Here is a 13365-nt window from a genome sequence, read left to right as displayed (position 1 = left end):
TTGCACACGTGTGACCACTGTTTTAAAGTTGTGTTGTGTTAAATACTAAACGTCAGATCAAAAGTTTCAAACCAGTTGTAACGCATGCATTATGTTTGTTTGTAAATTTTTTTTTTCATTTTACCCTACTAGGGTGTAATAAGTAACTTTTTCAACATGAAATATAAACATTTACGTAGCTCCTATATGCATGTTAAAATCTTGAGAATTCCCCTTACATTTTGCGAATCAACGAATTGTAAAAATGGCGTTGTAGATTCAGCGCACGCGTTCCCGATCGATACTTAATTACTCCTGAGGTTGATGGTGACTGAATGTTGAATCAAAAGACGAATACATTGTTCGTTATACATTGGACTCTCTTTCAAGCATTTCCAATATACACTGTGTTCCACAGACGGATTCCCCGATCCTGCTAAGAGCCAAGCACGACAAAGAGCGCCTGAGTGCAAAATTACTCGTGTCGTAAAGAAAACCAGAGTTCCTTTGTTTTCCCGAAGAGTGATAAACTACGTTCAGAATGTCTTGACTTTTGTCTTCTTTATCTAAATGATCTGCACAAAGCTCGACACGAACAGTAGGTATCTCTTCATGTACGTCCCGCGTCATAAAGAGTGGGATTAGAGACAAGGTACAAGTACCTAACGCTATTGCTCCACCAGCAACGAAGAAAGCATTCTGATATGAGCCAGTTACTTGGAAAATTAACCCTTGGAAAGAAACGAACAAAAAAATTGTAAGATTCAAAAAGTAACTTCCCAAAAAGTTCTAACATGTCGGGTTCGCTGCCCATTAGAGTAGTCCATTAGAGTAGTCCATTAGAGTAACCGTGGAAATGAAAGTTTCAAAGAAAAAAGAAAGATCGAAACTAATGCAAATATTTTGCAAATAGTGAGAAATGATGGTGCAAGAGATTTTGCAGAAGAAAATTCCGAAACTTGGCTGAAATGGAACCCAATAACACTTCAAGTTTCTTTAGGACATTCCACCGCACCCACATAAATGCCACATATGTGTTCCTATAATCCATCCCCCCTCCCCTATTAGTAACAAGCCCACATAAATTCCACATATGTGTTCCTATAATCCATCCCCCCTCCCCTATTAGTAACAAGCCCACATTAATTCCACATACGTGTTCTTATAATCCATCCCCCCTCCCCTATTAGTAACAAGCCCACATTAATTCCACATATGTGTTTCTATAATCCATCCCCCCCCTCCCCTATTAGTAACAAGCCCACATAAATTCCACATATGTGTTCCTATAATCAACCCCCCCTCCCCTATTAGTAACAAGCCCACATTAATTCCACATACGTGTTCTTATAATCCATCCCCCCCTCCCCTATTAGTAACAAGCCCACATTAATTCCACATATGTGTTCCTATAATCCATCCCCCCCCCTCCCCTATTAGTAACAAGCCCACATTAACTCCACACATGTGTTCCTATAATCCATCCCCCCTCCCTTATTAGTAACAAACCCACATTAATTCCACATACGTGTTCCTATAATCCATCCCCCCTCCCCTATTAGTAACAAGCCCACATTAATTCCACATATGTGTTTCTATAATCCATCCCCCCCTCCCCTATTAGTAACAAGCCCACATTAATTCCACATATGTGTTCCTATAATCCATCCCCCCTCCCCTATTAGTAACAAACCCACATAACTACCACATATGTGTTCCTAAAATCCATCCCCCCCTCCCCTATTAGTAACAAACCCACATAAATACCACATATGTGTACCTAGAATCCATCCCCCCTCCCCTATTAGTAACAAACCGGCATAAATGCCACATATGTGTTCCTATAATCCAACCCCCCCTTCCCTATTAGTAACAAGCCCACATAAATACCACATATGTGTTCCTATAATCCAACCCCCCCTTCCCTATTAGTAACAAACCCACATAAATGCCACATATGTCTTCCTATAATCCATCCCCCCCTCCCCTATTAGTAACAAACCCACATAAATGCCACATGTCTTCCTATAATCCATCCCCCCTCCCCTATTAGTAACAAACCCACATAAATGCCACATATGTCTTCCTATAATCCATCCCCCCCTCCCCTATTAGCAACAAACCCACATAAATGTCACATATGTGTTCCTATAATCCATCCCCCCCTCCCCTATTAGTAACAAACCCACATAAATACCACATATGTGTTCCTATAATCCATCCCCCCTCCCCTATTAGTAACAAACCCACATAAATACCACATATGTGTTCCTATAATCCATCCCCCCCTCCCCTATTAGTAACAAACCCACATAAATACCACATATGTGTACCTATAATCCATCCCCCCTCCCCTATTAGTAACAAACCGGCATAAATGCCACATATGTGTTCCTATAATCCAACCCCCCCTTCCCTATTAGTAACAAGCCCACATAAATACCACATATGTGTTCCTATAATCCAACCCCCCCTTCCCTATTAGTAACAAACCCACATAAATGCCACATATGTCTTCCTATAATCCATCCCCCCCTCCCCTATTAGTAACAAACCCACATAAATACCACATGTCTTCCTATAATCCATCCCCCCTCCCCTATTAGTAACAAACCCACATAAATGCCACATATGTCTTCCTATAATCCATCCCCCCCTCCCCTATTAGTAACAAACCCACATAAATGTCACATATGTGTTCCTATAATCCATCCCCCCCTCCCCTATTAGTAACAAACCCACATAAATGCCACATATGTCTTCCTATAATCCATCCCCCCCTCCCCTATTAGTAACAAACCCACATAAATGCCACATATGTGTTCCTATAATCCATCCCCCCTCCCCTATTAGTAACAAACCCACATAAATGTCACATATGTGTTCCTAAAATCCATCCCCCCCCTCCCCTGTTAGTATCAAGCTCACGTAAATGCCACATATGTCTTCCTATAATCCATCCCCCCCTCCCCTATTAGTAACAAATCCACATAAATGTCACATATGTGTTCCTATAACCCATCCCCCCCTCCCCTATTAGTAACAAACCCACATAAATGTCACATATGTGTTCCTATAATCCATCCCCCCCTCCCCTATTAGTATCAAGCTCACATAAATGCCACATATGTCTTCCTATAATCCATCCCCCCTCCCCTATTAGTAACAAATCCACATAAATGTCACATATGTGTTCCTAAAATCCATCCCCCCCTCCCCTATTAGTATCAAGCTCACATAAATGCCACATATGTCTTCCTATAATCCATCCCCCCTCCCCTATTAGTAACAAACCCACATAAATGTCACATATGTATTCCTATAATCCAACCCCCCCTTCCCTATTAGTAACAAATCCACATAAATGTCACATATGTGTTCCTATAATCCATCCCCCCCTCCCCTATTAGTAACAAACCCTCATAAATACCACATGTGTTCCTATAATCCATCCCCCCTCCCCTATTAGTAACAAACCCACATAAATGCCACGTTTGTGTTCCTATAATCCACCCCCCCTTCCCTATTAGTAACAAATCCACATAAATGTCACATATGTGTTCCTATAATCCATCCCCCCCTCCCCTATTAGTAACAAACCCACGTAAATGTCACATATGTGTTCCTATAATCCAACCCCCCCCTTCCCTATTAGTAACAAATCCACATAAATGTCACATATGTGTTCCTATAATCCATCCCCCCCTCCCCTATTAGTAACAAACCCACATAAATACCACATATGTGTTCCTATAATCCATCCCCCCTCCCCTATTAGTAACAAACCCACATAAATGTCACATATGTGTTCCTATAATCCACCCTCTCTCCCCTATTAGTAACAAACCCACATAAATGTCACATATGTGTTCCTATAATCCATCCCCCCCTCCCCTATTAGTAACAAACCCTCATAAATACCACATATGTGTTCCTATAATCCATCCCCCCTCCCCTATTAGTAACAAACCCACATAAATGCCACGTTTGTGTTCCTATAATCCACCCCCCCTTCCCTATTAGTAACAAATCCACATAAATGTCACATATGTGTTCCTATAATCCACCCTCTCTCCCCTATTAGTAACAAACCCACATAAATGTCACATATGTGTTCCTATAATCCAACCCCCCCTTCCCTATTAGTAACAAATCCACATAAATGTCACATATGTGTTCCTATAATCCATCCCCCCCTCCCCTATTACTAACAAACCCACATAAATGTCACATATGTGTTCCTATAATCCAACCCCCCCTCCCCTATTAGTAACAAATCCACATAAATGTCACATATGTGTTCCTATAATCCATCCCCCCCTCCCCTATTAGTAACAAACCCACATAAATGTCACATATGTGTTCCTATAATCCAACCCCCCCCTTCCCTATTAGTAACAAATCCACATAAATGTCACATATGTGTTCCTATAATCCATCCCCCCCTCCCCTATTAGTAACAAACCCTCATAAATACCACATATGTGTTCCTATAATCCATCCCCCCTTCCCTATTAGTAACAAACCCACATAAATGTCACATATGTGTTCCTATAATCCATCCCCCCTTCCCTATTAGTAACAAACCCACATAAATGTCACATATGTGTTCCTATAATCCACCCTCTCTCCCCTATTAGTAACAAACCCACATAAATGCCACATATGTGTTCCTATAATCCACCCTCTCTCCCCTATTAGTAACAAACCCACATAAATGCCACATATGTGTTCCTATAATCCATCCCCCCTCCCCTATTAGTAACAAACCCTCATAAATACCACATATGTGTTCCTAAAATCCATCCCCCCCTCCCCTATTTGTATCAAGCTCACATAAATGCCACATATGTCTTCCTATAATTCATCCCCCCTTCCCTATTAGTAACAAACCCACATAAATGTCACATATGTGTTCCTATAATCCATCCCCCCTCCCCTATTAGTAACAAACCCACATAAATGTCACATATGTGTTCCTATAATCCATCCCCCCCTCCCCTATTAGTAACAAACCCACATAAATGCCACATATGTGTTCCTATAATCCATCCCCCCTCCCCTATTAGTATCAAGCTCACATAAATGCCACATATGTGTTCCTATAATCCATCCCCCCTCCCCTATTAGTAACAAACCCACATAAATGTCACATATGTGTTCCTATAATCCATCCCCCCCTCCCCTATTAGTAACAAACCCACATAAATGCCACATATGTGTTCCTATAATCCATCCCCCCTCCCCTATTAGTAACAAACCCACATAAATGCCACGTTTGTGTTCCTATAATCCACCCCCCCTCCCCTATTAGTAACAAACCCACATAAATGCCACGTTTGTGTTCCTATAATCCATCCCCCCTTCCCTATTAGTAACAAACCCACATAAATGTCACATATGTGTTCCTATAATCCAACCCCCCCTTCCCTATTAGTAACAAATCCACATAAATGTCACATATGTGTTCCTATAATCCATCCCCCCTCCCCTATTAGTAACAAACCCACATAAATGCCACGTTTGTGTTCCTATAATCCATCCCCCCTTCCCTATTAGTAACAAATCCACATAAATGTCACATATGTGTTCCTATAATCCATCCCCCCCTCCCCTATTAGTAACAAACCCACATAAATGTCACATATGTGTTCCTATAATCCAACCCCCCCCTTCCCTATTAGTAACAAATCCACATAAATGTCACATATGTGTTCCTATAATCCATCCCCCCCTCCCCTATTAGTAACAAACCCTCATAAATACCACATATGTGTTCCTATAATCCATCCCCCCTTCCCTATTAGTAACAAACCCACATAAATGTCACATATGTGTTCCTATAATCCACCCTCTCTCCCCTATTAGTAACAAACCCACATAAATGCCACATATGTGTTCCTATAATCCACCCTCTCTCCCCTATTAGTAACAAACCCACATAAATGCCACATATGTGTTTCTATAATCCATCCCCCCTCCCCTATTAGTAACAAACCCTCATAAATACCACATATGTGTTCCTAAAATCCATCCCCCCCCTCCCCTATTTGTATCAAGCTCACATAAATGCCACATATGTCTTCCTATAATTCATCCCCCCTTCCCTATTAGTAACAAACCCACATAAATGTCACATATGTGTTCCTATAATCCATCCCCCCCTCCCCTATTAGTAACAAACCCACATAAATGTCACATATGTGTTCCTATAATCCACCCTCTCTCCCCTATTAGTAACAAACCCACATAAATGCCACATATGTGTTCCTAAAATCCATCCCCCCCTCCCCTATTAGTATCAAGCTCACATAAATGCCACATATGTCTTCCTATAATTCATCCCCCCTCCCCTATTAGTAACAAACCCACATAAATGTCACATATGTGTTCCTATAATCCATCCCCCCCTCCCCTATTAGTAACAAACCCACATAAATGCCACATATGTGTTCCTATAATCCATCCCCCCTCCCCTATTAGTAACAAACCCACATAAATGCCACGTTTGTGTTCCTATAATCCACCCCCCCTCCCCTATTAGTAACAAACCCACATAAATGCCACGTTTGTGTTCCTATAATCCATCCCCCCTCCCCTATTAGTAACAAACCCACATAAATGCCACGTTTGTGTTCCTATAATCCACCCTCTCTCCCCTATTAGTAACAAACCGGCATAAATACCACATAAGTGTTCCTATAATCCATCCCCCCTCCCCTATTAGTAACAAACCCACATAAATGCCACGTTTGTGTTCCTATAATCCACCCCCCCTCCCCTATTAGTAACAAACCCACATAAATGCCACGTTTGTGTTCCTATAATCCATCCCCCCTCCCCTATTAGTAACAAACCCACATAAATGCCACATATGTGTTCCTATAATCCACCCTCTCTCCCCTATTAGTAACAAACCGGCATAAATGCCACATAAGTGTTCCTGTTATCCATTACCCTCCCTCCCCTATGAGTAACATCTACAAACCTGCAAGCGGCGAACCACATATCATGGGAATGGCGATAACCCCATATAAGCCTCCTAAAGCTTCAGGGAGTTTTCCAGCTCCAACTATATCACTTGTAGTGATAGCAATCAACAGAACGAAGCAACCATCAAATGCTCCAAATCCTACTGCATAGAGAATGAGACCAGTATAATCTCGTGCAAGGGGACATAAAGTGGTGGTCACTGACATCATGAGGAAACAGAGCTTAAAGAGAATAAAATATTTCATTCAGATGTTTAAATTTGGTATCAACTAGCAAGAGTTGAACTCAAGAACTCGAGCTAGCGTCGAGTTCATGGGCTCGATCCAGTACCCTGGATACCGTCCAAATTAATCGAAAGTGTGCTGCTGAAAATTAAAATAAAAGAGAGATGTGCAAGTAATACCTGTAACACGTAAAAGCGGTTCACTCTGGGATGATTAAGAATAAGACCAAATAGAACCCGTGATACGGTAGAGGCGACAGACAAATAACCGACCAGAAGAGAGGACTGATAGCCAGGCACTCCAAGATTTTTTGCGTGATTGGGCTTAAAGAAAGAAACGTAGAATGTTTGTTTAAGTGTCAAAGTATTAAGCCCAAGTAGACTGAATGGAATTCTTCTCACTGCAAAACTTACACATACAATTGCTGTTTTAAGCAAAAATAGTCCGATCGGTTTAAGCTTTCTGTTTTTGTTTGTCACACTGTTGTATGATTTAAATTTGTATTTGACCTTCTAAGGAAATGATCATTCGAATTATTTGAGTCAATATGCGGTTACCGAGTTCCCTTTTATCGCTTAACCTAAACCACTGTAATTCAGCGTTATTCAAAATAAATGATGAAAGTTAGCACGAGCAACAAATCAAGAGCACGATAAAAAGGTTCTTTCATCAGCTTCAGAATCTCGAAGTCTCTTAAGGTTTCACTTCAGTGAAACAATGAAACCCCTACGCAAGTAAAGACCTTTGCATCATCTGAATTGCTGTTGAAATAGATTCAACTATAAGATTTTATTATAATAAAAATTGCCGAACTTACCAAATGAATAAACGGAACAAAATAGCCAATAAACAAGAGAGACATGGAGATCACCCAGAACACAAATGACTTCATTTTCCACACAGAAAAGTCAAACAACTTTGTCTTCTTTTCAGGCTGTTTTTGAGCACGTTTATACTTAGCAGGGAGGGGACGGTAAAGCAGAGCGCATATGAACATGACAATTCCTAAACAAGAGAAAATCCTGAGCATTTTTTTCCAGCCCATTGATGAGAGAATGACATGAAACAATGGTCCCATTGCTAAGGTGCCGACACCACTTCCAGCTGTAACTATTCCGTTTGCTAATGGAAGATACCTTTTGAAATATTGACCTGGAGAAGTAAATAGAAAATGAAGAAAGCTTTCAGACTATCCTATCTCCAACCTTTCGATTTCATGGCCTCTTATGAAAGTAAACAGTTGTGAAAAGAGAATGCAGCGATGCAGTGCCTGTTGTTGGCTTTCTCATGTAAAAACTTTCATTTGAGCCACAGATCTCTTACTTACCCAATACAAGCATAGTTGGAGCATAGTTTAGACTGGAGCCAAAGCCCCAAAGGAAACTGTAAGTGAGGTAAATGACGTAGAGGCTGTTAGTGAATGACGTTAGGAAGAGGCCCAGGGAAGCAATTAAACCTCCAGCCGCCGCCACCAAACGAATGCCGTATCTCTGACATAAGCTGCTGGTGATTGGACCACAGAGGAAGTTCATCCCAAACGCAATGGAACCAACCCAAGCTAAAGAGTAGGGAGTGAAGTGTTATTAGCGCGGTGACTCTTTAATCCGCACAGACTGCGCACTTAAACCTTTTATCCTTCGTTGCTTTATGCCTAAGTTCTTCCAATACACGCAGCCAATCTTCACGAACGACGGCAAAAATGATTGTTTCACTTCATTTGTCTAAATTGGCGCACAGTTTTGAAAATAATTGTGGGGTTATGCTAGTCAGATCAAACCAAAACATGGCACATGACTGTAGTGAGTCAGCAACTTGGCCCTAACACAGAACATTCGAGTCGAGTAAACTTTCACAAGAAAACTGATCAATGACGTTGGATCGCGCATGACCGGCCTCTTCATCCAAGTCTGGACCGAAGAATTTTCAAAATTAAACATTGCTCTATACTCTTTCCCGTTAAAATTCAATTGGATATGGCGAATATGGTAATTAACAAGTCAGGTCAATCACCGAAATTCAAGCATATCCTTTCAGTCGTGACTGCAAAAAAGCACTAACCAGATTTACCAACTTTGAGACCTTAAAGAAATCACGAGTTGTTGCGACCTTTGTTTTTCTTGCAAATTGCAGTTCACCAATAAATTGAAATGAAGTAAAGCCACTTAAGAATCTATGGTAGATAACAAATATTGCCTTGTATACCCAGAGAGGCCTAAGAAGAAGGCAGAGGTAGCGAATGTGGAATATACATTGATCACGCCACCTGAGCGTTTATCTCTACTGGGCATAGGGTTTTCCCGACGATACAAGTAACTTATTAATATGTTACGTAAGTAGAAAATTTATATTCACTAGAGGTCTCAAATAACGGATCACCATGTAGAAAAAAAAATGTGCAACCCCTTTTCTACTTCAATTTATTTCCTTTCCTAAACGACAACATTTTTCTAACTATGATAGAAAAATCTTCGAGTTGACTCTTTCGATAGATGTAAATAAAAACGGCTTAATAATTCATTCGCTCTTGGCGCCCCGTACAGACAGACTTTCCCTTGATGAACAAGTTCATTCGCGTACGACGCAAATATAGTATTGAAAATAATATATAAAAGAGAAGAGAGCCCTTCGTCTCGAAGGCGCAGAATAATTTTTGTTTTGAGTGCAATCATAACCCGGATTACTCGACAAAATTTTTGAACAACTAATCAGTCAGTTCCCCTGTAAATCTTTGAAAATTGAAATTTTTACCTGCATCTGAAGGTTTAAAATGAAGATCGCTTATCAAAGAGGTGTAGAGAATTCCAAAGTTGTTATGAATACCCAGGATAATGAACTGAATGATGGCAGCAGCCATACAAATGATCCAACCGTACCCGCCATCAGGACAATCTTCGTCTACATGAAGTCCGACTGTCGTGACTTTATCTGGTTTTGCTCCGCTTTTAACGATCTTGTGCTTCAATTTATCACACATTTTATAAGCTTCCCTGTTAGTTCTTGTAGTTAAATGTCACTGTCACCGACTGCAGGAAACTCTTGATATTTCAGCTCCAAATGAAGGCCTAAAAATGAAAACGAAATAGGGAAATAATCATGAAACGCGTAAGTGGGTTGAAGAAAGATTGAATAATTTTGTTGGATTATGTTGCACGAATTTTGATATCATTGTTTATTGTTTGGTGTCAGTTTATTTATAGCAAAGGAAATCACCGCCGTATATGGTATATAGAGGGTGTGGGAAGGGCTCACCTGATATACCATAGACCCATTGGAATACAAAAATTAATCGTACGCGTGTTAAAAGAATACACTGAACATAAAAATATTTTCTTAAATAAGAAAGTCCATTCGTTTAACTCAATGCATGATGAGGCACGATCACCCTTGTTACGTAAGTGATGAGTTGCTTATAGCTTGTAAGGCACTGAAGGACTACGGAAGAGTAAGCTAAGAATTCAAATTAAGTTAAAATTTAAAAGTTAGTTTTGGCAAATGAACAGCAGTTCTTCACTGACTAAGAACTCGAATTACAGTTTATGTAGACTACAGAATTAACAACTGATCAACAATGCAGCGATTCAGTCACGCACGGTAAATTTCCCTCCAATTTTCGTTGTAGCCAAGGTCAAGGCTTCGGTGCTTTTCATTGCTTTTTCATATCAGGGTCATGGGGACCGTGAAAGCCAAAATAAGGGGACAAAGGCAACCATTAAGTTAGTAAATATGAAATCATTTTTTGGTGAAGCTGGCCTTGCAACTGAAGGCCGACTGATTTCGTTATGTTGACCAGCTTTTGTATCAGTGGAATCTCTGACAGTCGAACGAAATATACTACCCGTTATAAAGAACAAGTTTAGGTGCGAAACATGCAACGGGAGAGGTTTTTCTCCGTAAATATTAACCTTTTATCAACACAAAGCTAATAATGCTACTTATAATTTACGTGGATAACACTTAATCTTAATCCCGAGGCTCTTTAAGCAAACACGCCGTAGGATTGGTTTTGGCAGGACTGCGGTGAACATGTAAACTCAAACGCAAGAGTAAACCGACGAGCTGCATGGCGGACAAACTTTCAGACCACACTCAAGAATGATACCGTCAAGTGAATATGACAATCGTTGAAAGAAAAACCTACAAAGCCAGAATTTCACTCACCCGGCGCTTCGTAACCTCTTAGAAACTCCTGTTACGTCAGGAATAAGACTGGATAAGCTTCCAACTACAGCAAACTTTCGATGTTGCACTTAAGATCTTTGCGACCTTGACCATTTAGCGAAAAAAGTCGAATCTGAAACCACTTGAAACCACTATGAGATTAACCAATTTTTCATTTGTTTATCTTAAAAATTCAATGATGCAATCGAAGTTTTTTTTTATTCCTAGCAAATGTCCCTGTCACGAGAAATTACAATACAATGGCGACACGCTTTGAATCCATCAAGAACAAATGAACTTCACGTGAAATAGCGTGTTCTTTGGACTGATAACAAGTATTCAATATCAAGCATGTGGAAAATATATTCAGTCCGGGAACTGCAGTTTGCTCATGTGGGTCTAAAATGACTGATTTCTGGGAAAAGACGGAACAGTGTCAAACATCTTTCATCCCCAATTTTGATAGACATGTATCACCTGATGTATATGTCTTTGTGGAAAACTTCGTTTTCATCCCCATGATCAATCAATCATACATTTAGCTTAGGGAATTTGGCCTTTTTGTCACGATAGGATGTTCCAGTTTAAGATCATTTATGAATTACACGAATTTTTGCCACTTGGTGAATTTAAAATGAAAGGAAAGTAATCCACAGCAGGAAGTATTATAATGTCCTTCATTATTATCATTTTCGTGGCTGCTTTTCTAGCTAACTGTGCACACTCACTTCCGCAGTATTCGTACTTTGAACCTGAGCAATATTAATCATTATATTCTGGTGATCAAATAATAGCTTTGATTAACATCATGTGTGAAGTTACCAAAAGATTCTCAGTACAAGCCAATACAGAGCGCAAGTGAGTTTCCGTAGTTTTCTTGGAACCAAGGATGTTTAATCCGTGGCGACCATCATCACTAGCCTTTAATCTTTTAATCTTTCAACGCTAAAACTTCCCTTATGTAGGCTGTGTACCGATTTTCTTTTGATCTTTTAATCTTTGCACACGCTAAACTTTTACTTATGTAGGCTGTGTACCAATCAGCTTCTTTTGGAGAGTAATCGGCAACTGTACACAGTCCTTAACAAGTCCTCTTCTTGAAATTACCTTTCAAGAGCAGGTTTATTTCATCAATTTAACGTAAGTAATTGCCAGACCGTTAGACATTGGAAAGGAACAAATAAATAAAAGTTGTTAACCATCTAGCACTTAGTTTCGTTACAGTCATCGATGCCAATATTATTAAATAAATGAAAGTACCTTTACAGAAATAAAAGAAAAAAGCAAGGAAAAAAAAGCAAAAATTAGTCATGCACGCCAACAAAAATGACGAAGAAAAACTTATTCTTTTTCTACTTCGGAGCTTTTTCCGTATCAATTTCTCGAGGACCCTTGCTGACTGCTACATCTCTAAGAGGCGCGAGAGGGAGAAGCTAACGAAGGTATCATCTGGCCATTGGGCTGAAAGAACAGTCTGTTTTATCGTATTCAACTTTAGCTGATGGTGTCAGATTCATCATTTGTGCCGTGATATCGAGATTTTCTTGAAGGTCACAATATACTTCACGCACCCTTTGGATTTTCCAAGGGCAGTGCAGATTGCTTAAGCTTGGTGGTGCTACAGAGATTCAGGCAAGATTAGAAAGTCTCATACTGTATGTCAGGTATGAGGTTGTTTCCTGGCTCGACAGCCAGCTTAAACCTCCTAAGTCGGGACTTCTTATGATTACGTTCGCTGGTTTCATTTTACCGCCTAAATAGCTCAGCGATTTTACCTTGCTCGAATGTTTACAATCTTTGAAGGGCGGACACAAAGGGATGGTAAAGGGATCTAGATAATGGAAATTATTTTCCATAACAATTCATCATAGACAAGGCGTACTTTGTTTTAAAGCCTTTGTCCTCGTAGGGTTCTCGTGGACAACTTTGCAATACAGCATTACTTTCAACAGACAAGGGTCTGATGCTGACGTCATCCTCAAATTACTGGACAGAGCCTGGTCATTGTTTC

At 40.1% G+C, this 13365-nt stretch overlaps 1 protein-coding gene across 1 annotated transcript; it reads right to left on the bottom strand.

Moving 5' to 3' along the window:
- Nucleotides 1-185: 185 nt before the first annotated feature.
- On the bottom strand, nucleotides 186-11557 carry LOC131792474 (monocarboxylate transporter 10-like). Its single transcript, XM_059109839.2, has 7 exons — nucleotides 11355-11557; nucleotides 9945-10258; nucleotides 8524-8754; nucleotides 8014-8348; nucleotides 7376-7519; nucleotides 6968-7193; nucleotides 186-710 (listed from the first exon to the last, which is right to left on the bottom strand). Exons 2-7 carry the CDS (start codon nucleotides 10168-10170, stop codon nucleotides 346-348), a joined length of 1527 nt encoding a protein of 508 aa, XP_058965822.1. The 5' UTR covers nucleotides 10171-10258; nucleotides 11355-11557; the 3' UTR covers nucleotides 186-345.
- Nucleotides 11558-13365: the final 1808 nt, after the last annotated feature.

This window comes from Pocillopora verrucosa, chromosome 8 (assembly GCF_036669915.1).
Source record: "Pocillopora verrucosa isolate sample1 chromosome 8, ASM3666991v2, whole genome shotgun sequence".
Taxonomy (NCBI): domain Eukaryota; kingdom Metazoa; phylum Cnidaria; class Anthozoa; order Scleractinia; family Pocilloporidae; genus Pocillopora; species Pocillopora verrucosa.
The sequence above is the reverse complement of the archived record's forward strand: the minus strand, read 5'-3'. Positions and strand labels throughout refer to the sequence as shown.

Coding starts and splice junctions, on each gene's coding strand:
- LOC131792474 (XM_059109839.2), bottom strand. CDS start 10,170: ATGTGTGATAAATTGAAGCACAAGATCGTTAAAAGCGGAGCAAAACCA. Junction 7,194..7,375: donor ACCGCTTTTACGTGTTACAG/GTATTACTTGCA, acceptor ATTCTCTTTAAG/CTCTGTTTCCTCATGATGTC. Junction 711..6,967: donor ATGTGGTTCGCCGCTTGCAG/GTTTGTAGATGT, acceptor TTTCTTTCCAAG/GGTTAATTTTCCAAGTAACT.